At 38.2% G+C, this 26559-nt stretch overlaps 1 protein-coding gene and 2 non-coding genes across 9 annotated transcripts in view; 2 read left to right on the top strand and 1 right to left on the bottom strand.

Moving 5' to 3' along the window:
* Lgr3 (Leucine-rich repeat-containing G protein-coupled receptor 3) overlaps positions 1–16778 on the top strand; it is a 34060-nt gene extending 17282 nt beyond the window's left edge. For 4 of the 7 annotated variants that reach the window (XM_089074066.1, XM_025217931.2, XM_011636687.2 and 1 more), the window contains one exon: positions 15529–16778. In XM_089074066.1, the coding sequence (XP_088930192.1) occupies positions 15529–15634 (106 nt within the window). In that variant the 3' untranslated portion in view covers positions 15635–16778. The other 3 variants (XR_016138650.1, XM_089074067.1, XM_089074068.1) reach the window with 2 other exon arrangements.
* Positions 16779–22115: 5337 nt separating this feature from the next.
* Positions 22116–22187, bottom strand: TRNAM-CAU (transfer RNA methionine (anticodon CAU)). The gene has a single exon. It is a non-coding gene; the product is annotated as a tRNA-Met (tRNA).
* A 228-nt stretch (positions 22188–22415) lies between these two features.
* TRNAM-CAU (transfer RNA methionine (anticodon CAU)) lies at positions 22416–22487 on the top strand. Its single transcript has one exon. It is a non-coding gene; the product is annotated as a tRNA-Met (tRNA).
* Positions 22488–26559: the final 4072 nt, after the last annotated feature.

Raw genomic sequence — 26559 nt, forward strand, 5'->3', positions numbered from 1 at the left:
GCGCTTAGCGTTATAAATATACATACTGTCAGCTCTCTCGGTGGCTTCGAGCAAAAAAAAAAAAAACGAAAAGAATTGTAAAAACGTAGACCCTCTTGAGGCTTTGATTCGTGATTAATAGAAAAAAAGCTTCTTCATAGAATTTTTATTATCGATCGATTATTCATCGGTTTGGTATTAATATATGTCGTTTATATATGTCGTTTTATGATGCGGAGATAAGGTTTGATTTATTGTGAAAAAAGAAAAAAACGTGAATTAGTCTTTTAAGCTTATCCATTTTATATCTGATTGTGAAATTTAATATGGCTAATTAGTAACAGGAAACTAATTAATTAAAATCTTCCTTAATTACGTATAATTCTCAGAGTTTACTTTAAGGTTTGAAAATTTAAGCTAATCACAGAACCTTGAGATCACGCGTAGATGATTTATGATGCCATTGGCTTTGTTCTTCTTCATTCAGTATTGTCAAATTAGCTACAAAGGCCTGCGTTGAGAGGCGCTTATCAGCTAAATACTACGATATCGATCTATCTTCACACATTCAGATTCGCGATGCTCGTGTAGTTTCTCACTTTTCGCCTCACACCGAGTCGAACAAGATACGAACGAGGCTCTCTTAGTGACTTAACGGTACCTCCTAAAGAACAGATCATGGCATTGTTCCAGCGGCAGTGCTTTCGCAGTCAAACTCGTTTCGAGTAAATCTCTCGCTAGCCGCAGTACCACCTTTTGTACCACCGAGAGAGATGATGAAATTCTCCCAAAGCAGTTTTATCACCATATTTTAATCTCGAGAAAATCATTTCCGTTATTTTAATCTGCGAGACGAACGTGAAAATAATAATAATAATATGCATACGAAAATTCCGTAACACAAGAGACATAAATAGATTCGATTGTCGTTGCCCCGAGATAATGTTTTTAATCTCGAAAGATGATTTTGGGTTTCGTCTGTATTAAAATGTAAATGCGTCTTAAACGGAATAATTCATGAGACAACAACGAAAAGAATATCTTTACTGAGAATTACAGGGGAGAATTACAGAGAGTAGAAAGATTACCCTGAAGTAATTCCGCTACGATCCTTGAGTCACAGGGACCAGAAGAGTCAATCACATTTCTCCGTGACCGTTCCCAGGTCTCCTCTCAAGTACGTAAACGGAAGAAACGCTGACGGGCAAAGTGGCTAAAGGTTGCCGCAGTACTTTCACCATCTGGCACGAGTAAGTTTTGGAATGCTATATCACCATTAGAGTGCACCACTACGATATCTCTTGCCTCTAGTGGTTGAGTTATGAATCACTCCATTATTTATTTATTTAATTATTTATCTCGACATGAGAAGATTTCTCTCATATCATTATTTATACCTTCTTTTGCGCGGAATCTTCTTTCTTAGAAATAACCTCGCATGTGTGACATTTGACATTATTGTATACATATTAATCCATCTATCTTTTTTCTTGATTTCTCTTAGCTCGAACGTCATGTACGAAAGAGACTATTCGGAATTTTGTCAGGTAAAATGATATTCGGTCGCCGAATCGCCAAGTATTCCGCCCGCACCTTTGGAGAATTCCCTCGCCTTGGGTGAAACAAGGGAGGAAACATATTAAAATAAAACAATAAATGGTCGTTGCGCGCGTGTCATCGCGAAGCGAGATGTTTAGTGCGCTACGTCTCATGTTTCTGCGAGCGGCGCGTTTAAATTACTCGATAATACCTCGAACTTAATCCCCCGCATGGTTCAGTTACGGCGATTTGTTAGTCGTTCGCGACAGTTACATACGAGCCCTTAAATCCCGCGCCCTTAAATCCGACTTTTTACGGCCGCAATTAAGCAACGCCGGCCAAAATTCATTTGGCCTGACCGTTAAATCACAGTCCTATCGCGTGCCATAAGTTTCGCAAGGACGGTAAGTCGCGCATAATTTCACGGCTCGTTATATTAATGGAGATGTTAATTTCACGAGAGAAGAAAGCCCCCTATGCGGGGGCTTTCCTCGGGCAAGGGACAATGGGGAGGAGGGGGCGGGGGGGGGGGGAATTCGTGGTAGTTACCTGTCGACGTTTCACGAAAGATACGACACGCCTATTCTCCATAATAAGGCTGTGACATATTGGCTCGGATTTTGTTAAGTTTCATTTCTCCGACTCTCCGAGTGCCGATATTAATCCTTGTCATCCCGGTAATGTAACGCGTTATCGCCAACGATTAACGCGGTTACTACTTTATCTCTCGCATCTCGTGTCTCCTTTTACATGACACAGATCCGAGGAGGAGAATCCTCGTGACGAACTAGTGCGTAGAATTACAAATGATCCGTATCCTCGTGGACCGCTTAATAGCTTATCTCGCCCCCGGTGAGATAACCCATTCTAATGTTTAATTTATTACCGTCTCGATTCCCAAGATTAATTCTTACTAATTCGAAATTAATTCGTACGCCCCGCGCGCGTTCCTCCAAATCGTTAGCAGCTTGTTATAACTGATGATTAACGACTCTTAACGAGGGCCCGTCAAAAAGCTAGCGTCGAATAACCAAACTTCTAATCATGAAATGAGATTTCTTCGTCGAATAAGCGCGTAAAATTTACTTTCTTTCTGTCTTCTTTAAGATATCCATTTTTCCTTCGTCCGGCCGAAGCTAATCGTGTTGTTAAGGAAAGTGATTTATTATAAGAGATTGGCCGGCTACCAGCTGCGTTTATGGGAAATAACGGTACACGGTGCATTATGCAATCGCGGGATGCGTAACGTCGAAGTAGTAGTTGAGCACTCTCGTAAAGATGCAACGAAGCACAATATGCACATAAAGATGAGAAAAGATATGAATCATCGGAGGGAGGGACTAAAGGGGGAAGAGATAGGTGACAGAAACTCGCTTCTACTTTCCTCAGGGTATAAATTACTCCAGTAATATTCGTTCTAACCGCGTATCTCGTTATCTTGTAAAACATATCTAGCAGTTATCGCTTCTGCTTCTGCTAGATCCAATTCGCTGAATCCGAAAATGTATGTTAAATGGAATTTAACCGTCTCTTTTCTTTTACAGTGTTTCTTGTCATAAGACGTCGCATGAAACATTTAAATTATATTCGATTGTTGCGCTAAGAAAGAGAGATTTTTAAGTGTTTTTAAGTGTTTGTCAATAATTCTTATTAATCATTAAATTTTGTTTTTTCTCTTTACTTATTTATATAACTTATTACTAAAATTATACTGAATTTTCTTCTTTAGAGTGTTTATTTAAATTCGAAAAAAATTTCCTGAAAATCTCTGATTTTTAGAGCAATTTGTTAAAAATTTGGTATAATAAAAAAAGTTTTTAAGTATATCCTTTGAAAATAAATAAATATTTATTATGCAAAGTCCTCAATATTTTCCATTCATAAAAGTTTATAAATTATAAAATAAAATTAAGAATCACTCGAGTTTCAATAATCAAATTTAAAAAATTTTGGAAGAACCTAAACATTTTAAAAGAGACACATTTTATATTGCATAAAATTTATTTTCAAAAGCTAACAAAAACTTACATAATGTATAACCAGTATAAAATGCAACTATAAAGTGATTAAAATAAATAAATTCGTCTTCATTAAATAAAATTGCAGACACAAAACCGTTATCTTCAATGTTGAACATTAGATTGTCGCAAAATCAATCTCTGATGCTTAAAATGGATCCACTATCACGGTCAACAATTCAGTCAGCAAATTCACGATTATAATACAAAAACAAAATATTAAAAAAGAGCAATTTCAAAAAAATTCTCTTTTTAATAAAATTCGTGAAGAATTTTTCCTAATTTTAAAGGCACAAATAAATTCCTTGAGAATTCAAGATTTTCCCGGCTTTTCCAGATGGTAAATATCCCGTTCTCTTATGTAAAGCATAAGTCGCGCGAAAGTCGCCGTAAACGCGATTACCCGAGCGAGAAAATGAAAAATACCGTCGTCCTGGCTCGACGCTCGCGACCCGGGACTTTCTTAACTACGTCGCGCATACATATTCATATTCGCGCGAACTCTCCGGGATCGCTCACGGGGGACGTTTGGGGACGCGGATGATAGAATTCGACGCGGATTCCAGTGCCGGACGAAAATAGAGAGGGGCCGCGCATCGCATCGAGAATACCATCGGTCCGCATGCCGTGCGGCCGTATGGCACGGCGTGACGCGTCGCGACGCGACGCGACGCCGCTTCGCGCTGCGCGCACGGACGCGAACAATGTGCGGCCCGCCGCAAAAGAAGGTGACAGTTAGCGTGCTAGGCGGTGAAAGGCGATTACTTGCGTAATCAGCAGTGGATCCAGAAATGATACACCGGAATGACGGAACGCGATTTGAATTTCATAGGATTCTAACGATCTCGACGACAACAAAAAAAAAGGAAAAAAAAAAAAATAAATCGCCAAGATGAATTAGATGAATTGGAGGATTGATCGTCGGACTCTCCTTCTCTCCGCAACGTCGGCCGGAAATGACCGGAGTTACCGCTCTCCGAGAAACGCGGCCGCGATATTTCGCAAGGGTGATATGCAGACATTGAAAGATTGCAAATGCAATGTGGAAGCAATTATTATTATCCCTATGGAATTTCTCGGTCTGTGTATTGCGAAATTTTACCTGATTGATTAGAAGAGAAGAGAACCTAATATATTATTTTAAAAGAAACGTGATTTAAAATGAAACGTGATATCCAGTGGTTACTCTCGATATAACATTAGAACAGGATATCTTATTCGCGATGTTCGAGGAGACTGTAAACGCAAAAAGGAATTGATTTTTTGGAATCAATTTTATGTATATAACAGCGTCCACTTTCTCTCATTTCTCACTTCCCACACACTGTTGTGGATTCTAAAATGAATGGCAATAATTAAAGTATGCTAATAAAGCACTGGAAAGGATAAATATTTTAGCGGTCACTAACCCGTTTCAATCGTTAGCGTAACCACGAGTGAATTATGAAATCCATTGACGCCAGTAAATTTCTGATCATTTTTAACGCGCGGTCGCATATTTTCTTCTTAGATTTGTTCACTTCTTTCTTTTTTTGCCAAACATTTCTCTCGACGGAAGCGGAATTACTGACACGAGGCTCAATCTTATTAGGCGGCCATCTAAGGGCAATCTGAAAGCAAATTGAGTTCGGTAATCTCCATAATTGGTGTTTTCCGTTTCGGGAAATTAAACTGTTGCGCAGAGCTACGATAGCAAATTGAGTTTGATGATTGATGCATACTGATAGATCCAGCCAATCACGCTCAATCGCCGGCGACTGCTAGAAGGGATCGCGATTGCACTATTATATTTCCTGAACGCGATCATTGATACAAAGTGCCAGCGCGGAGGCTCCGGCACTTCGACGTGACCATATGAGACAGAAATACGAGAAGCGGCGCGACGTGGAGGAGTCAAAAGCGACGAGGAAAACGCGTACGAGCAAAACGAATTCGTCCCGACCGCGCCCTGCTGAAGTAACGATCGCGCCTCGCGGGATTTATGCGCCGCGAAATGACGTTTCGCAATGTTCGATAAAACGTGGCGCACGTGGCATGTACCTTCAATTTTCCATCGTGCACTCTTAATTTAAGCTTTTGCATAATAAGCCGGCCGGTTAAAAGATCCGGCGCGTCTCCCGAGCGCGCCAAACACGGGGGCCGAGTCACGAAACTCCGGAAACTAATTCAGCAAATCCCAAATGTGGCTCCCAGTAATTTTAACCACGCGATATTCTGCGAGCGTATAAAGAAACGAGCGTATCCTCTTGTAAAAATAATCCCCGGCGGTTTACTTTACGGCGCATTGTCTTTCGTTGTTTCCCAGTACCTCTCGTTCCGTACGGCCGCAACTGTATCAACTGTATTAGCCGCATTAGGAAATCGCGAGAACCAGATGGTCTGTGCGAAAGAACGAAAAAAATCTCCGCAATGGGACTTTTCCCCTCGACGAACGTCCGGTATCCGAGACGCGGTCAACCGCTGCAAATGGTTTTCGAGAGCGAAAAGCTGAAAGGCTACGCTCTATAACTTTACGATTCACCGTTATGCGCAGCTTCTAAATTTTACTGCGAAACCTGATGCCGCCTGGGGCCATCAAAATGCAATTGGATTTAACTATTTCGTTATTATCTCTATCTACCAGTGGAATCCTCGACGATAAATCATAAAGCATTCGTACGCGTTGAGAGAAAGGATCGGTTTATTCTTTCTCCAGCGATATTTGATTTTTATACACCTATTTGTCAATATTGAAGATGCAGCTTTCGCAGATGAAATCATAAGAACAGAGCACTTATGGCTGTAAATATCTTTAGGTCAAACCCTTTCTTTAGAACAAATCGACATGGAATCACACTTTACTTGTAATGCTAAAAATAAAGGAGAAAATTAAAATTATATTTCATTATTTCTTTTAAATATGTAAATGAATGATACATATTAATAAAGGTTTTTAACATTCTGCTTAATTAATACAACATTACAATATTTTCTATTAATCTAATTAATATATAATTTTTGACAAGATTAAATTAATTAGCTACTTCTCTTTTTGTTACTAAAAATCTCTAAAAATATCAGCGTTGCAATCGTCCTTATCATTCCATACCATGTAGATAATTACGATACACGTGTCCTTCTTCGAGATTCTGAATATTTCCAAGCATTTCCGATCGCTCGGAACCCGAGGCCCTCTTCGTGAAAGATCGAAAGAGGCGATAGTCCATCTAGCAGCGTCGTCCAGCCGAGAGAGAGTTTCTTCGGTTTCCGCGCAATTATAAATAGAATCGTCGCGACGGCGGATGGCGACGGCGCGGAACCATAAATCGACGCTTTGTGATCTTACGGCGCGCGTTACGCATTTATCAATCCACGTGGCTACCCGCGATGCATCCCGCGATGTGTCGGGGAGGGGAGGGGGGGGGAGACCTAACAGAATGGCGATGGATGTAACATTGAATGCGACTGGTAATGTCCCGCAGTGATTCTATCGTGGCCCAATCGCGCTTTTGCCAAGTTAATCCATTAACGTCCGGATGTCAGGCGTCCGGGACTCGCGCAACGGCCGAGGACGTTAGGACGTTATCCAAAATCGATCTCTCGAGCGGCTAACCAGCTTCCCCCGGCTTGCTCTCCCGGCTGACGTTTTAATGTAATACGCGAGTGACAAATTTGCAATGCGTACGGATTCGCGATTTATCGCCGGCGCCGCGGATACGTGACGCGCGACGTCCCTCAACCTGGATGCAAATGCGCCCGGATGAGCGCGCGTTCTTCAACTTCTGCGTTATTATCAATTCAGGAAGAGCCGGGACACGTCTCATAAATCATTCTATAAATATGTCCCTTTATGATACGTGACGCAAATAGGTCCCGGAATAGGCCGTACGTGTCTCGTATCGGCGCGCGAATCGGCGCGAATAATGATGAATTAAGCCGGCAAATAACAACGACAATTATCGCGTCATTATTATCGAACAATGATCGTCGCGACGGCCGTCCAGTCGCCGTTTGCAATCCGCGGCCGGATATCACTCATGGTTTATTCACGAACCGCGAGAGAAGAGACGCGACATTGCGTTTGTCGTTCTAATTCTAATGAAAGTGAAGCGACAGCCTTATATCGAATGGCCAATCAGCTTTCTTAACTTTCTCTTAATTTGAGAATCAACGCGCACTCACGGCACGTTTGCATGTTGTATCATATGAAAGACACGATACGACGGTATCATTGTCACGTGATTCTTTTTTTTTCCCAAGAATTTTAGTTACCCTTCGATTACATCATACGAACAAAATATCTGATAAATATACATAAAAAAAGTTTTGAAGAATATAAAAGAGAGTTTAAAATATGATTAATTACAATTAAAATTGTACATTACATTTTTTTATTGCTCTGTATCTAACATATTCGATAATTATTTCCGAGTCGTACGCTTTAATTTTCGAATTAAACCGCAATAAAATGCGCCTGCGTTGGAATTACGTCAGAATTACGTTGGAATTGCGTGAATAATTTTCGTATGCACATGTAATTACAGAGTGATGCTGGCTATTTTATAATTTCTATGCCGCTCTGTCGATTGCAAGCACGCGATATGTATATCTATATATTACGTTTCTAGTTAGAATGTGATCATGCGATATTGCGAACGGAGTCGACGACCTCCCGCCGATTGCTAAGTCTAATTCCCTTCAGATTTCACCGCTGTTTCATTTTTATTCGTCCAAATTAGAAGTTGTAATCCGGTTGATACCCGCAAATCGCAGTGTGTCGTCGCGATGTAATTAAGCTTTTCTCTAATTAATTATGCATATCTCTTATCAAAAGTATGTAGTTCAATTGCCAGATGACTTTTCTGATGAACAAAACGAGGACAAATGAACTAAAAAAATTAGAAATTATGTTTTATGAAAACATTTCCGCTAAGAAGTAGACCAATTAAAATATGTCGCAACTTGTTAGTTAATGGCCTAATTTCTAGTTCTAAAAGAAGATAAGGAGTTATTTAAACTGACGAAAGAGGACATTGGTGAAACTGGCTATTACTGTAATAGTTTGTCATAATTTTGAGAATGTCTTAAAAAAACAGCCAACGCGAACGAATTGGCTGTTTCTCTCATTGTAAATAATGCGGCCTGAACTCGGTTTCCTTTATCCGTCCAACTTTCCCCATTGTCGGCTCAATCGATTATTGTCATTGCGATACGGTAACGAGATAGGCTGCGCAATGTTTCGCTTTCGTTTCAAACAATAGCTTTTTGTGCAAAAAATATTTGTGATGTGTGGAAAAAATTCAAACATAAATTTTACGACTCTAAGAATTTCATAATCACATTTATTTAATTTAATAATAGTAATAATTACAATATGTAATAATAATAAGAAAAATTACATGGGAACTTAATGAAGAAAAGAATTTCCCAAAACGATAAGAAATTTTGTTTCTTTTATAAATTTTATGCGAAAAATATTTGTGATGTTTAAATAAAATTCGAATATAAGTTTTACGACTTTAAGAATTTTATTATATATTTAATTCAATCTAAAAATTTAATTTAATATATATCTAATTTATTATATATTTAATTTAATAGTAATAATTACAATGCATAATAATAATAATAAGAAAATTACACGGGAATGAAGATAAATTTTCTCAAAAAGATAAGAAGCTTTGTTCTTTTTATAAATGTCATTCTATGTTATTCAAGAAACTAAAAGGTGCGAATAATTTCATGTAAATGTTCGCTACAAACGTGAACTTCGAGATGTTAAAGACCCAGCCGTCTACTCGTTTACATTTAACCAGTTTGGAAGAAGTGAAAGCTAATGTAATCATTGTTCCGCCGATTGACGTAACGGCATGTTCCACCGTTGAATGAGAGATAAGCAGAAATTAAAATGTATAAGCACGCTCGTAATCATGAGCAAATTCTAAAGGGATAATTAACTTTTTATTTGGCTTGTCATATTTACAGCAAGTACACCAATACAGATTAAATTGACTTCACTTAAATGAAATGTCGTGTTTTGCATTATAGATTTTGCAAATTAGATTATTGATTTATTATCTCTCTCTACGTTCCATTCCAGGTAAGTTTTATCTTAATTTGACAAGATTCCAAAGTTTTAAAGCAGTCTCTCTCTCTCTCTCTCTCTCTCTCTCTATCTCTCTCTCTCTCTCTATCTCTATCTCTATCTCTTGTCTCTTCTGAGAAAAAAGTTTCTTCTAATATTTTATATTAACGCGATTAAATCAAGACTCTTGAATCTCAATAAAGAAAATTGAACTATCCTCTGTACTGTCGTGACTGCCCTTCCCCATGGGGGAAATTTCCGCAACACAACGACAACGTGTTAAAGTTTTCATCCGGATGGAAAAATCTGGCACACCAACGTATCCCTCGCAGCGCGGGCATAGCTCGCCTCGCCTTATCCCGCAATTACCGGCGTAAATTATGCCGCAAGTTACCGAGAATATTTCACGCCGTTGACGGTAAACCTTGCGTTAACGCCGTCTCGCTCGTCCGCGTGAATTTACGAGCGATGTTGCTCGGCGCGCGATGCGCGCCGCTTTTTCGCGAGCCGCCGTTTGGATATCTCATGATAGCCATGATCTATCTAAATGAGCGCGTGTTATGGTGCTACACGACGTCGTCTCCCATCCCGGTGCTATCTTTGTTCCTTTAACCCCTATGAAAGTTTCCCGTATTTCCTCGCAATTAAGCACGTCGCCTTTCGTTACTTATCAAATCGATGGTGAAACTTGAAGAAGGAGATAGAAATATGAAATACGATGAAAATTTAAAATGTTGAGATGCGATGCGATGCTTTTTGGAAAATTATTCGACGAGGGGGGGGGGGGGGGGGAGGGGAGGTGACGGTTCGTGCATACGTATTGCTCGGAATGCGCGTAAAATATCTAATATTCGTATCTACGGATCGTATTCATTTCGAAGCCCATTAGAATAAAAAAAACGTGCCGTATCTCCTTCTGTTATAGATAAAAGTGTTAAATCGTGAAGTAGATGGTACAACCGCGAAACTCGTTTGCCACGATATTACACGGAGTATTACATGAGATTAACGTGCACGGTAATACACGCATTCCAAATGTGGATGTGTCGTTAAATCGTTGAGAATCGCGATTCGCGACAACTTTTCCAGTGCATTTCCGCATTCTGCGCGAGATACCGAACGACCGACAGTCCAATATTATATTTCCTCGTTAAAACAGAAAAGCAATAAACAAGACGCAGATATTGTTGGACGCTAACTTGGAAGGGAAACGATAAGGAGAGGCCGGTCGGATAGGATTTAGCCGGCGTGGCGTCCTGTTGCAACGCGGGCAAAAACTTTGGTTCGCGGTTAAGCCTAATCGGTATCGTGTCGCGCGAATGGAGATTAAGATATCGAAAGTAGGCCAAATGACCGGCCAAACCAAGCAAGACCATCGATATGCTCGATATAGCCGATAGCTTACTGCTACGTAGGTGTACTGTACGGTTATCCACGTGCGGATCAAATTTTTCTGTCTCGCCGCACAGACAATCTATCGCAAATATCTTGACGAACGCGATCCTGCAAAAGCTTCCTCACTCTAATCAGTTCTAAGATCACGACGGACGATGATATTACATTATGTTCTTGTGTTTCTATAGATTTATCGTGAATTATCATATTCGCTTACTGCGAGCCTTCTTACCGATTAATTTGTAACTTGTACGTAAATGTAATTACGTTCCACAAAAAGACTATAGTTACAATTTAAGGAATAAATATTAAATATCATATCAAGTCATACCCTTCTGTGCCTGTCAAAAATTTCTCTATTTTTTAGTTTAACTTTTTTATAGATTTATATATAGTTAATGTAGAGATGTAAAGATATTAATAATTATTAGTTAACAAAATAATATTTTAAATTTCAATTTATTACTAATATTATTTATCAATACGCTAATTAATGCTAATTAACAAAGTGTATTTAATTATAATTATGTTTTATAAAAAGACTATAGTTACAATTTAAGGAATAAATAATAAATATCATATCAAGTATGCTCCTCTATAGTTGCTAAAAATTTCTCATTCTGTTTTTTATAGATTTATATATAGTTAATGTAGAGATGTAAAGCTATTAAAAATTATTAGTTAACAAAATAATATTTTAAATTTCAATTTAACTAATATTATTTATAAATACGTGGTAATTAACAAAGTGTATCATTTATCATAAGTAATGAGTTGTATGCAAATGTAGCATAGATATAAATAACATTAATAAAACTATTACGTGAACGACTGAGACCGGCGATGCTCCAGTTTTACATCCATCATTAATCGTCAAGAATTTAAACCATCTGATAAAGATTTTTGTTACGGCTGAGGAAATATATATCCGCTAGAACAAATCGGTGCTCGATTCGAGTTACGTCTTGAACGTCAAGACGAACACATCAGATACGCGAACGGATCAATGGCCGCAACTCGACTCTATGGATATTATATTAAATCAGATTCTCTCGGGAGAGAAGCAAGAATAGAAACAAGCTCCTGATCAAATTCCATTAAACTAAACGCGAAATGTAAAGATTTTAAAGATTTTACGAGATTCCGACCACAGACCCGAACCACAGACTTCAACTTTAACATTTTTATTTGAAAAATTTCAAAAGAAAATGGAGAATACTTTTCTCAATAAATAAATAATAATAAATCGAAAAAATTGTGTTTTCATTGCAACAAGAAAAAAAAAACAGAAAATGCTGCTAATTGTGACAAGCGATTGTGCAAAATTTATAATTAATAAAAATCAGAAAGCTGCCATTATTTTTTTTTTATTTCTCTTTTTTTTAATATGTATTTACTTCACTTACGCCTATTCGTGCAAAATGTTTTTATCACTTTTTGTGCACATATGTAATGTGACGGAGATTGTGCAAGAATGATTCTCGAGCTAACCGCCGAGGTCATTCACGTCAATATGTGTCATTGATAATCTATAAACACGAATTGCCGTGACATCGACGGCGGTGATCTAGGCCTTGGCTGATCACGCAGAACTAGTTCCTGCCTTTCCTATCCGCGCGGAGAATCTCAAGGAATAGTGCGTAGGATGGCGATTGTTTAGTGGCGTTTCGGTCTTCGGCACGGACGCCATTGTAACAAGCTGTAACGCCCGCGACTTCACCACTATGGAATGCACCGTACCATTCGCGTGTGTCTTGCCACAAGGCTCTCCGCGCCTGTGTCTATATTGGCAATAATCCCCATTCCTATCCTGAACACCTGAACCGGTCGATGATTGGAGAACGATTGTGAAATAACGAATGGGCACAGTAGTCATCATTACAGATGAGATCAGATCTAGTTGGCACACTGGTAATAACTCGTTTGTCAATCGTATGCAATACTAATCATGTGGAGCGAAATTAATTGTACAATAGCGGCGACAATTTACAACATTTTAAGAAGAGTTACAAAGAATATTGCGCATATTTTATTATAAAAAAGAGAAGGGAGAGAAAGAGAGAAAATAATTTTATTATAATTTTTAATATACAAGATTTTAAGAGTCACAAAGAATATTGCGTATATCTTATTATTAAACTATTAAACTATTAAACTAACTTACTATTAAAAAAAAAAGGAGAGAGAGAGAGAGAGAGAGAGAGAGAGAGAGAAAGTAATTTTATACAATTTTTAATATGCAAAACGTTATTAAAAAACATATAAATTTATTTGAAGAGAATTTAAACTATTAAATTAAATCAAAAAGTATGATAATTTGTTAAAAAAGTATGATTTATAATTACATCTCAATTATAAAACCGATAAATAAAGTTTCCAAAAGCTATTCGTACTTTCTCTGTAGTAAATAAACAGCAATATTTTTCTCCAACATTTTTCGTCATGTTTCTTCAATATTTTACGTATTCGATGAATATATTCCATTCGATACTTTTACCAATTTATACACATCGATTTGCCTCATTCGGAAACGACCGTGCCCCGATCTCTTTTTCTCCCCATGGTTTTATGCAGCGCTTGCTGCGTAATGCTTGTAAAACGACGAGGATGATAATCGACGAATGAATAAAACAATATGATAAATACCGGGCGTTCGATCGTTCATCTCGGACGAATGAGTCCGCTCCAGATTCCGTTCGAGAAGCTCCAGCCTATAAATACTTTTATTTCACGCGCCGTATCGCGGTCTCGTTCCGTTAAATCGCATGCAAAAAAAAAAACCCGCGATGCTTTCCTTCAATCAAAATGATAATTTTTCGCGACGATAAAATTAGGAGGATGATAAAATTAGTTTCACCTCGAATAAAACTTTTGACAGGGCTATGCCATAAAACATCTACGATATTGATTTTTCAACATCATTTTCAACATTTACTGGTGCCTGTTAAATTTATTATTTTCGAGTTTATGTTAATATAAAAATAAACTATGTTTAATGTGCAATTCGTATTAGTGCGATAATCGAATTCATATAAAACTCGTATAAAACTCGTTAAATTACTTTTTCGACATCAATGTTCAAATTTGTAAAAGTGATATTTCAGATTTCTACCTGTTGGCGTCTTTCACAATATATTTACAGCTGCATCGAATATACTCATGCAAAAAAATCGTTAATTAATTTAACAATCATTATTCTGTATATGAAAATATAAAAATAACATTATATTTTATTATAGGGAAGTACCGTCGTCGATCATGGCTCATCATATGCAATTTTCCAGCCAAAATAGGACCGAACGTAGGCATTCGATCGTAGATCATTTGGGTCGTAAAGCATCGATTCGCAGAGACGGCACGATCCGAGTCTTATATTTTCCCTGACGGTCGTAATGGTTCAATTACGACGCGATTGCGTTAGCTGCAACAGTGCACATTTGTGGTCTCGAATACCCTTACGAGGAATGCGTAATCAGCGCGAATCGCCACATCTACGCCGCGAATTATTGACTATTAATCAAACACGAATTATTGAAGGAAAGGCGGGAATTAGTATAATAGCTCTATCGAACAAACTAAAACGTAATTTGCATGTATCCCGCAAGCATACCATATGGAACTAACGGAAACGGAACTACATTGTGCTATTGAAATATTTATCTAGTATATTACCTAGTATATTTAATCGTATCATCGATGAATTACGTTTCATGATAAAGGTAACATAATTTGCATCTTAATATTTATATTACATTATATTTATATTATATTATAAATTTAGATTAACTTTGCTTTAGACTAACTTTGCTAAAATTAGCCTAACTTATAAAAAAAATATAAATGAACTAAAAATATTTACTTTCAATTCAGAGTGAACGTTTTTATTTAATAACACAGTCAAATATTTAATTTAATGTAATTTGCGCAAGAAAATAGATTTACAAGCTTGTAGTTAGTCATCTTTATAAATTTTTAATTTCGTTGCGCGTAGACATTTTGTAAATATACGTAGACTTTATTACATCTTTTTCACCATGGTGTACTTCGTGACGGCGAATAATAAATTTAATGATCGGTCTTTTCCTCACGTAAACCAAACCGTTCGAAGTAGTTCCAATCAACGTTCGTAAGTAATATCCGCGATGGAATCGTGCGTGTATTGTAAAAGGAAAATCGCGCGGTATTCAAACAACTCTAATTATGTAAAGTAGATACTTAAACTAGATTTACAAGGAGATATTGCCGGACCTCGCGGCAAAATTGCGCGAACACGTATCGCTTTCGAACAATACGACGAGCCGATCACGTTTATCGGCCACATTGTTTCTATCAACACGTTTAAATTGTTAAGATAATCCATAAACTAACTAAAGTCATAAACTAACTTCACGCCCAAAGAAACTTTACGTTTAATCTTAGGAGCTTAGAAATATTCTCCCATTGCTCGATCGTTGCAAAATTGTTTTTCACAGGATGAAATTATTCATGTCTTATTGATTACGTTATTTTTCTTACATAACCGTCTTTTTTTAGGTACAAGTACAGAAAATTCATTATTGCTGTGGCCAACGAGAGAAACATTCCAAGGAGCACAATGTCGGGCGACATCGATTCATCACTCAAGCACCGACAAAAATAACCAGCCAGAGGTGAGCGCCATTAGGCGATACGAATTGCGACAATTTCGAATATCATGTTGATGCATCACGCCATTCCATCATTGAGAATGGACACACCGTCGACGGCGTTGTCGCTGGCCGTCGCACCTCTCTCCCTATCCTACCGCGCGTATTTTCCGCGCGAGTGCGAGCAGTCAGGCAGAGAAGAAGATAAACAGAGAAGGTGTATCAGCTGCGTGCTGTACTAATCTCTCGTTCCATGTTTTCTGGCCTAGGGATCACCGATCGAGCGGAGCAACGGGCGCCCGAGGAAAAATGGTTACCGGCATGCCCTAGTCCAGGTCAAGATGGAACCTCTCCCGCCGAGAGAAAGAGAGCGAGATGGAGAGCAAAATACAAGACTGCGAGAGGATCGAGAAAGAGGTGGGGAGGGGGAGGGAGAGAGAATGAGGGAGACGGACGGAGTGAGCAAGACGAAGAAACAGAATACGTTCTCTTGGCACTGCGGCAAGGCGGATGCTGTAGGGACGTGAGATTCTTGGCAACCGGGCGGAGTTGCCTGCTAACTCCGTACCACCATAAGGATCGCGGTCGTTGGATGTTTATATTCGTGATAGTGCCTCTCTCTGTCCCCAAATAACCGGCCGAATGGCGACCAATTTTCGTGCCGGTACGACATATTGGGCGCCTCCGAATAGCGACTCCAAATAGCGGGCGGCGAAGGCACCGCTCGTTGAGAGAAAGAAATATGGTCGCGATGCGGCGGCGAAGGCACGGTTTGTACCTCGCCGGCTATGATCCGCGCCGGTACGGGCTAATATCTCTGAGATGCCCGAAGAATTGTCGCGGCGTGCCTTAATCACCAGAGTGGTAGAGATTTTACGGCCGTTTCTGTCCGGCTTACCACCCGATGTCGCGGAAAATGCGGGCTGCGAAGTGAGTAAGTTAGCATGCCGAGTTCTCCACTCTTTTTCTATCTTTTTCTCTTCCTCTCCACCACGTCGCGATGCTCGCGACCGCGAGAATTTATCGCGCAATTTCCACAGGGCTAGTGCCAACTATCATCCCTCCCGCAATCATTCCCGCCGTAGGGCCCGCTCTCATAAAGATTCGTTAAAGTTAACTAGGGCTTAACTGATCTCCCGCCCCTCTCCCCGGTTCTGTCTCTAAAAACAGTCGTCGAGACGACTGTTAAGGTCCGTTAGCTTTAACTAATATTTATGAAGACGACGCGTACGAAAGTGTTCGATTTCTCTTTCATACGGACGACTGATGCGCTGCGGAAAGTAGCGTAAAAGCGACGGCGCAAATCGATCAAAAATGCGCCCCCTCGCAATCGCGAAATTATAGAATATTAACAAACTGTATAATTGCATACATGCGCAGGAAAATTTATTTGAAAAATCTCGAATCAACTCTCTAATTTCCTTAGTTTCTCTCAAAAAATCTAAAGAATAATTGGTATTTTCTATCTCCATACTTCAAATAAAATTATCTTACTATTCTCCATTTTTTTAAAGTGCATAAATATGGAAATCTTGCAAAGATACGAAAGACAACAATGAAAATCATATACTTGCGATTAAAATTGTTGTTTTGAAAAAGATTGATTTAACTATGAGTCAAAATATTTTTACTAATTTTTCCTTTATCGAAAAATTAAAATATATACGTCAAAATAAATATATTTTTAGAATACAAAAATTATTTTTAATTAAATATAAAAAAATTAAATATAATTAAATATAAATTAATTAAATATAAAAATTAAATAAAATTATTCTTAAGATAGCAAAAGAATTGATGACGGACGATTCAATTATACTTGCGATAGAGCATTGTGTAACGTCAATCTAGCGATTGACAAACACCGCTGACTCTGCCAGAGAAATTCGTCGAGTAATTCATCTGTATCAAGGAAAAAAGGAGAACGATCTGATCTACTGTCAGGTGCAACACCTACTTTTAGCATCACAATGAATCCGCAGAAAATTGCAGGAATTATTCATCTCCGGCATCCCAGAGTCGGCGTGCTGCGTAGCGCGTAAGTGAAAACGGTGCGTGATGATTTCTCTAACATTAATTTCTTGACAAGCTAATAATTTCGATAGGCCCGTACCGTCACCGCGGCGTTTCCCCCGTCCAGCTTGTATTTTCCCTGTAAAAGATCGGCGGAAACAACGAGCCTGTTTATCTCGCGAAATAGTTGACGCTGCTTTCGGCAGCGCGATAAATCCTTCCGTCGCGGTCAGATACACACGTCACGTGCTATAAATACTTAAAGGTGCATTTGCACACAGACGATCGGTTGATGACGTTCAAAGCCCCTTTGTGCACGGGCTCCTACGCTGCGAGGTTATAATTTTATTAGCCGAACGCTCGGCATCGCGAGGAAAGTGAAATATACCCACATGTCTGGAAGCGCATTAAAAACAATCGATTGCCGCCCACGCCGCGATCGAAGCCTCTCGTCTATCGACGTCGAGCGCAATTATCTTGCATTAATGATCAAGATGACAAACGGATGATAAAGATATCTCGGGAAAATGACAGGACGCAAATGTACATGCAAATATAAATCCCGTCAACGCGTCGAGATGAAATTTATCAAGTATGAAGCATTCATTAATGGCAAATAAATTAAATAATGTTTTAATTAATTTTAATAATTATTTAAAGATCTGTAGTATCCAGTAATCCTCGCATAAGGCAAATGCACATTTATCAACGGCGGTCTGAAGAATCGTTAAAAACAGGCGGGGACGGATGCCACGCAACGAAGTGGAAACGAAGCGCGCGGTTCAGAGATTTGAGGGAGAGTCAGCAGGTGCGTGTGGGCGAATATGTCAAACGTCGAAAAGCGTTAGAGAATTTCGTCCGCGAGCTTGACGTTGCGTGTCGACTACGAGCCTCCGGAGATCCGAGAGAGAGAGAGAGAGAGAGAGACTCTCGGAGCTTTCGTAGCCGGAGCGCCGAGCTCGCGCTCGCGTGGATCCGTTCCAAAGTAAAGCTGACCAGCATTCATCACGTTTGGATTATTCGCCCGGCATTTCGTCTCTCGCCTCGTCTCCTTGCTAAATTTATGTGCCGGTGATCATTACGCCCGCTGCCCACTCTATCGGCTAATTCGTCGAGCTTGCGTGTCCGCGAGATTGGCACAGAGATTGGCACAATGTTGCTTCGTTATTGCGTTGTCATTAACACGTTTGAAATATTTCCCAGCATGATGTTATACTTGGCGCGAGGCGCTAGCGCGTCTCTTGATATCATATTTTTTTTCAAAAAAATTTGATATTATCAAGAATTTTGAAATCACGCATCATCATTTTGAAAAATTCTTTACTTAGAAAAATTTGATATTATCAAGAAACGTGGTAATGTTAACATATGTTTTAGAATAAAACATATTTTTCGTCGGATTCTTGCGAACTTACTGATTGTTAACCACTTAAACATTTCAATTAAAAAAAATTTGATAATATGAAAAAAAAAATCAAGTAATATCAAAAATTTTTATATAATATCAAATTGATTCAAATGTATAAGTGATCGGTAAGCTCGCAAGGATCCGACGTGAAATATGTTTTATCCTGAAACCGCATACGTTAACCACTATTAAAATGTATCTATAACGGTTCGGTATCGTAATCGATAACCGTTCTTCCGCGTATGAAATAAATTCCGATCGATGGACGGCAGAAAATAGATCATCTCAAACAAACGGCGTTGCTTACTTGCGGGCAACCTTGGCGCAGGAACCCGGAGGTTGCGGTACGTCTTCGGTTACCGTGACCAACCACGAGTGTTTGTTTATTCGTCCAGTGTCTCTTCTGTCATATGTTAGATAGCATCTCCATGTAGAAGAAGTGATTAGTTCGCGCTGTAGCTCGCTCTATCATAAGTCGCTGGATTTAACGTTGAATTACTAATGGCCGGGTAGTGTATTGGAAAGCTAAACGTCAATTAATTATTAATTGCATTACGCGTGCTTCCGACCTTTGAGAAGTGCTGTAATAAACGTGGTAATGATAGTTCAATGAGTAAATCAAATCGAATGTTCGATAATCGTATCACGCGATAAAACTCGATTCCACTTTCGTGCACGCAATTTCAAGCGATCCTAAGGCAAATATCACGTGCGAAAAACGGTTTTACTTGCCACTTTTACGTAATCGTTCGTAATGCGGACGATTAAGATCTACGCATCTACCTGTTCGGTTAAATTGAAATGCCGCATGTTTGGCTGTATCGATCAAACTTATACGACGAAAAGAATATGCAACGTTACGCTCTTATGTAACCTCGAGAGAAGTTTACATAACGGTCGCCACAAGTTGGAGACACGTCACGATACCGCGACAGGAAATTAGTTTTAGTCCATACTGCCTCCTCGTAAGATAATCTCTCGCGCACTCGATTTTCAACTCTTACGTCAACCTCTGCTGTTATCTTACCGATATAAAGACCGCATTTTGCACTTTACGCATTGATAAGCATATATGAGGCAACAAAACGGATAAAGATCTTATAAAGATACGAATTCGTATGTTACGCTTAAACACGCCCGTTTGAGATTTTAAGTATCATTTATCTTACCTAAAGATCACCTATTGTGATTACATATCTGTTGTGATATACCTATTTGGATCAAGAGTCAGACTTATGATTTTTTAGTTCCGGTTATAAAAGTGTAGAACAAAACGTTATAAAATATCTGTTAAATTTATTTTAAATATATTTTTGAAAATAAATGTGTTTTTAATTTCATCTAAAAATATCACAATATCTAAATATCACGCAAGAAGATAGTAATCGGCAAAACTTGGTCGCACGATAAACCTGCCGGAAAGATCGTGCAACGAGAAAATCACCGATATGTCGGCTCCATGAAATGTTAATAAGCCTTCGCGAGTCTTCTTGACAATACAATGTCCTCGACCGCACATTCCGCTTGTATCGTAAGTCGCCGTTACTAACCGCAAAACACGTGCGGGTGTAACTTTCAGCAAACGACTCGAGTAAATAATGAATGCTCGCTGGTACGTAACATATGCAGCGTACATTAAAAGTCGTCTACTTTCTATTCTGTTACAGATTTGTTTAAGAAATTTGAAATCATTATTTATGAAAAATGCAATCTATTACTATAAACTTTTTAACATTAAGTAAGAAATAAAATTTCATCGTTTACTTTTACCTCTAAAAAACTTTACCTCTTAACTTTACCTCTGTGAACATTAATTTAATATTGGACATTCTTGCATTAATTTTATTTATGTCTCGAGAGGAAATATATAATTTTTATAATGCATTTGCTATATACTGACACATTTGTAAATAAAAGATAAAATATTCAGCTTCGATAAAAGCACATTTTTTTCAATATGTGTTTATTTATAAATTATATCAATCTAGTTTCCCTCCCTCTAATTTTTATAATTAATGTTAATAAAAATTATTATAAACTTTTATATAACATAAAATATGTGTGAATATTATTTTTTTAAATATAAATATAAATTTTATTTATTTAATTTCTAATAAATGAGAAGGAAAACAAAAGTTCCTAGAATTAAGAAAAAATTGAAACTTCTGCAATTTAAAACACATTATATTGGATAGAATAAAAAAAAGTGTAAATGAGATATGACAAGAACAGCACTTCATAAAATAAACGTCTGGGAAAAATTCTTTTCTTTCGAATGTCCTTCAGATATTTTTTTAGACGTTTTTAACTATCTTTCGCGATGTTTAAATTATAATTATTTCTGATTATTTCTGGTAACTTTTGTAAATAGCACGATATAATTCAAAATATTATTGACATGTTTTACGAAGTGTTAAGTGTCAAAGTGGCGCATAGTTTACCGGTTTCTTTTAGTATTCAAGGTGATAGCGATATAGCAGTACATTTAATAAATGAGTGTCTAACTTAAGATCTGTAACATCACGTAAGATGGAACTTAAGCAGCTACTAAACCGCCCTTGTTTCATTTCAATGTTCCCGATAAAGAAGCACGATATCTTTAGTTCCCTTGCCATCAGAATGACTTCAAAGTCGCAGAATCGAATGTATAAATCCGCACGCGAGATTCCGCAAGGTTAGTCTCAACATCGTCGCCAATTTGTGAATACACATGTTTCTCTAATATTAGAAAATATTCTTTGTGCGATCTAACTAATCTTGAATTCTGATATTCATACGAGATTTCGCCTAATAACATGTACGCATGTACCCGTATAAATCAGATGTACAAGTGAAATTTTTAAATAGAAGCATCTTTATAATCATAATCAAGATTAGATAAGCCGATGTGCTTTGCATAATGTTGCGAAATCTCATATAAATGTGTATAAATGTGATAAGACTATTGCTATATAAAACAATAGTTAAAATTATGTAATCTCTGTGCAACTATGATTATAAAATTCGGAATTAATGACAAATTATTTTTTTCTTGATTTTTCAGCAAATATCTTAAAAAAAAAGAAAAAAAAACCTAGCAGAGCGTGGTTTCGATCCACGGACCTCTGGGTTATGGGCCCAGCACGCTTCCACTGCGCCACTCTGCTTGTTGTACAGATGTCTCTAAAGAATATATTAATACATCAAACTAGTATACAGAAAAATGAAAAGGAAAAATTGTTTGTTTTTATAAATTAAATTATAAATACTATTATTACATCAAATATTGTAATTAATTAAAAAAAATTTAACTTCCAATAAAATATAATAATCAGATAATAGACGACATAAACCACCCTTCCACTTATTTGTTACTCAGAGGGTTGTGCTCAACAAGCAGAGTGGCGCAGTGGAAGCGTGCTGGGCCCATAACCCAGAGGTCCGTGGATCGAAACCACGCTCTGCTAGATTGTTTTTTTTTGTCTCTTTAAAAGTGCAAAGCTTTTGAAATCCGAAGAACTATAAAGTGACATGATAAACTGGTGACTAATATAGACTTAGTAAATATAAAAAAATGTTCTTATCTCTAAAATTTTTCGAGATTTTTAGGCTTGTTAGATTTAGGCTCAATTTTTCGGAATTTAGAATATTTATATATGTATAATAACATTGTCGCGCTGTGATTCTGAAATTGAAAAAGAGCGATACGATATCTATGTCCTAAAGTCCCGTAACTCCGTTAGCGATCGTTTCACGTGTACGCACGTGTACGCACGTGTGCGACACGCAACATTGGAGCGCGATGGCCATTCCTTCGTCATTGTCGCTCCGAGAAGAAGTCGAGACGCGCGCGCGAGACGAGAGTTCAGGAGTTCACCGGAGTTCACAGACATAAATTCGGTGGGTGTCGTGCTCACCACGAAGTCCGATCCGGGGTGCCGCGTTTTTCTCTCTTTCTTGACACAGCAATGTTGGTTAACTGTAAACTTAATTTAACTGAATCTTCTGCTTCTTCCCAGAACTAGAATTAGCGGTAGGCGAGGAATAAGTTACAATTAAAGTTAACCAACGTTGATGAAACCGGCCGTTAGGCGCTCACGTAACTGGCATTTTCTGCTTACTTGGATTACTACATAAACGAATTTCTTGATTATACTTTCTCCCGTTAATTATCGATTAGCCGGTTGCAATCTGGTCGAGGGTAATGGTAAATCAATTTGGCTTCGATATAAATTTGGTTGACATTTTCCTGCACTTTATTCGCGTATGTTCCACGGGATCGTCCGACTTTACAGCAAACCTGATTGCGTTCTGATGGTATCGATGCCCTTATATGCATATGTGGACGTACGAGATATTTTTTGGTATGCGAACGCGCGACACGACGTTGTCGCGCAACAGCGCGATGTCGCATAAATCATACGTAAATAGAAATAAAAAAAAAAGGCAAAATAGAGGGAAAGCGAATGGCCGGCGTCACGCGAGCGGACGCGTGCAATCGTCGTAACAATGGCGCCTGGATTACAAGGCGCGTGAATTCACGTCGCTCGCTCGTCGCATCTAGTTTCTAAAGTGAAATATCAACGCGATTGAATGCGTACGAGCGACGGTGACTCGTAAAGATGCGTATTGCAATATGCGAATGAGCCAACGCAGGTATGTACGTTCGCGCAAGTTGTCGACAGCAAGGAAATTCGCGCTGTTGCGAAGAACTTCCTTCGTTAGTAATCTATCCACCCACACGTCATTCAAGGACTCGTCAATTATGTCCGATTCGAATATTGAGAGACGGTATTCAAGTGGATAAAAATACTCGATAAATAACAATGATGGAACCAATCAAATCATTATTCGTTACTATTAAATATTTCTATTGAAACTCAATGATTGAATCAATTTTGTTCGTCGTTTAATTGATACTCTAGACCTTTGGACGTTCCGTAATTTGCATTAAAAGTTTCTATAAGCAATAGACTGCTGCAGAATTGAAGTTTAAAGCATCGAATACGCGATGCTACGCTTTAGATTAGATCTGTTTTGTGAGACAAATAAACATCTTGAGTGATCCAGGTGTGCTTCCCTTTTAAGATCTGAGATCTGAAACAAACTCTTACATACATACCAGCTGTCGCGACATACGTTTCACCGCTGCAATGTATTACACTGTAATATGTATATCTTTACAAATTTTTAATGATATTTCATATGCGAAAGATTATGACTTTTATTTTCTTACTTTAAATTTATTTAAAAAGAGATTAATCATTTTAAATTAATCGATTATTAAAAAATATTTATGTTATAAAGAAATTTAAAATCTTATCATTGATATTAAAAAAAAATATACAAATCGTTCGTAATCATTTCTATGTTTTAAATTAAGAGTCTTTTTTCTCGTATTTAAGAATTTTGGATTTTTTAATTTTTCATCAATCACACTCTTTATTCTGATGAAACATTATGGTCAAAAAAACTTTAAAATCTTATCTTTGATATTAGAAAAAGATACACCATGATTAAACTCCACCCTGCTATCATAGGAATATCGCAATTATAGTTGTCAGGATTTCTGATGCTGGAGAGCGAGCTTGACATAGTGGATAGCGCACTGGTCTACTGTGCTTAGAAATCCCAGATTCAAGTCTGACAGAACTAAAATATTTTCAAACGCTCTCTTCTCGTCGATCTGACAAACCCCGAGAGCATTTCTGCCCAAAGTACTTCCCTAAAAAAGTGCGCCGTTCGGAACCGGCGTTAATAAACTGTAGGTCCCATATTCTTGTGCATCACTTGTGCGCATCATAGATATATGAAACGGGAGGAAAAACAAGCTTTTAAGCCTATGTATGGAAGAAAAAGAGATATCTTCTATATAAAAGAGAAAGAAGAAGTTTTCTTTCTCCCGTGCTATCCCATTGATCGCACGAGATTTTCTCCTGATAAAAGGAATTAAATTTCCTGACTAAAAAAATGATTGACGAAAGAATCAATTATTCTTGACCATTTTTATTTTTTAAATATCTCTTTTCACGTATTTCAAATATAATTTTAGAATCTTCTAACTTTTTATCAATTACATTCTTTATTCTGATGGAATACTCTTTATACTAGATTGATAGTATAGTCGGAAAATTTCAAATCTTCGATAATAGAAAAAGCTATATCGATGAATGATCCTTTCTACAGAAGATTGAAATTTTCTCGATAATTATCCGATACGATCTCAGCCCCACGATCGGATCTGTGCAGATCACCGCGAAATGTCGAACGCATAAAGCGTAACAAAGTAAGGCGGCTGCGACCGCGACGGGCCGGTGACTCCCTCGATGCAGTTCCTGGTGACGTCTGACTAAGCGTTCTATTTCGACTCGCACTCTCGGAGGCCGTGTGACTAATCCAACGCGCGCATACATCAACGCAGGTGGAACTCATCCGAGAATGTCGCGTTTCGAGATTTGGATTAGTAGGCGAGGGAGCGCACACGAGCGGCGTTATTACGACATTGTGCTCGTAAACGTGCACTATCATTACTTTGCACAATACTCCCGTTTTTACGCAATTCAGACCTCTAGCTGAACGTGTCTCTGCGTGACCGATGCGATACGCAATGAAGTGAATGTCCCGTGAGAGACTCGTAAAGACGATGGGACAACGTGAGAACGATAAAACGGTATCGTGCGTATCGAGAAATTTTTTGGCACTTTCTTCTACGCCGCCGTGAGTTACATCACGGGTTTTTTTAGTGAAAAGCGGTAAGGTCATCCACTTTACCATGACTGTCACTCGGTGAATAAGCAGATTCCGCGAGCGCTCGTCGCGAAGCGGGGAATACTGTTTACAGTATCGCTTTCGTCGGACAACGCGACAGGAATAGGAAATAAGCGATCGCCACGGAAGTTGAAGGATCGCTTTCGTTGACCTTTTCCTTCTCTCGTCCGCGATCGAAATTTTTCACGACGGTCCGGATTCGTCACGTAAGCACGGAATCGGTAGAAAGTTCCATTTCGAAAGCACGGCTACGCGCAAATGGCCACGCGAATCGCTATGCGTACGACGTAAAACGCGTCCGCTGTGGGGACTGGCACTCGTTATAGCCCAGAATTATTTTCCCGAAATCAAAATGCGAGATGCGATGAGCATAGGTGTTTGGAATGCCAAATATATTCGGCATACGTATCGAACCGCGAACCTGCGACGGGCCGGCAAGCGTAATTCAAGAGGAACGTGAAGAGAAACATAGAGACGAATATGATTCGGAAGACTAAAATAAATTCTGTTTCTCCGTCGTGTCTTTAAATATACACATGGTGCATCATTCTTTACTATTTCAGTGAATAATGGCTCAAATATGCATTAATCTTAAATTTAATAATAGATTGTCGCAAATATATGTACAACTGTTATCGTAAATTATTTTTTTATATATATTTGACTTTTTTATTAAGAGAAATAAATTATTTGTTCAATAGATTTATTATTACAGATTATTTTAATTTGCTTATTTGCACATTATTGTTAATTTATCGCTCATTTTTATTA

Source organism: Pogonomyrmex barbatus, unplaced genomic scaffold (assembly GCF_055798465.1).
Source record: "Pogonomyrmex barbatus isolate J1 unplaced genomic scaffold, ASM5579846v1 scaffold16, whole genome shotgun sequence".
Taxonomy (NCBI): domain Eukaryota; kingdom Metazoa; phylum Arthropoda; class Insecta; order Hymenoptera; family Formicidae; genus Pogonomyrmex; species Pogonomyrmex barbatus.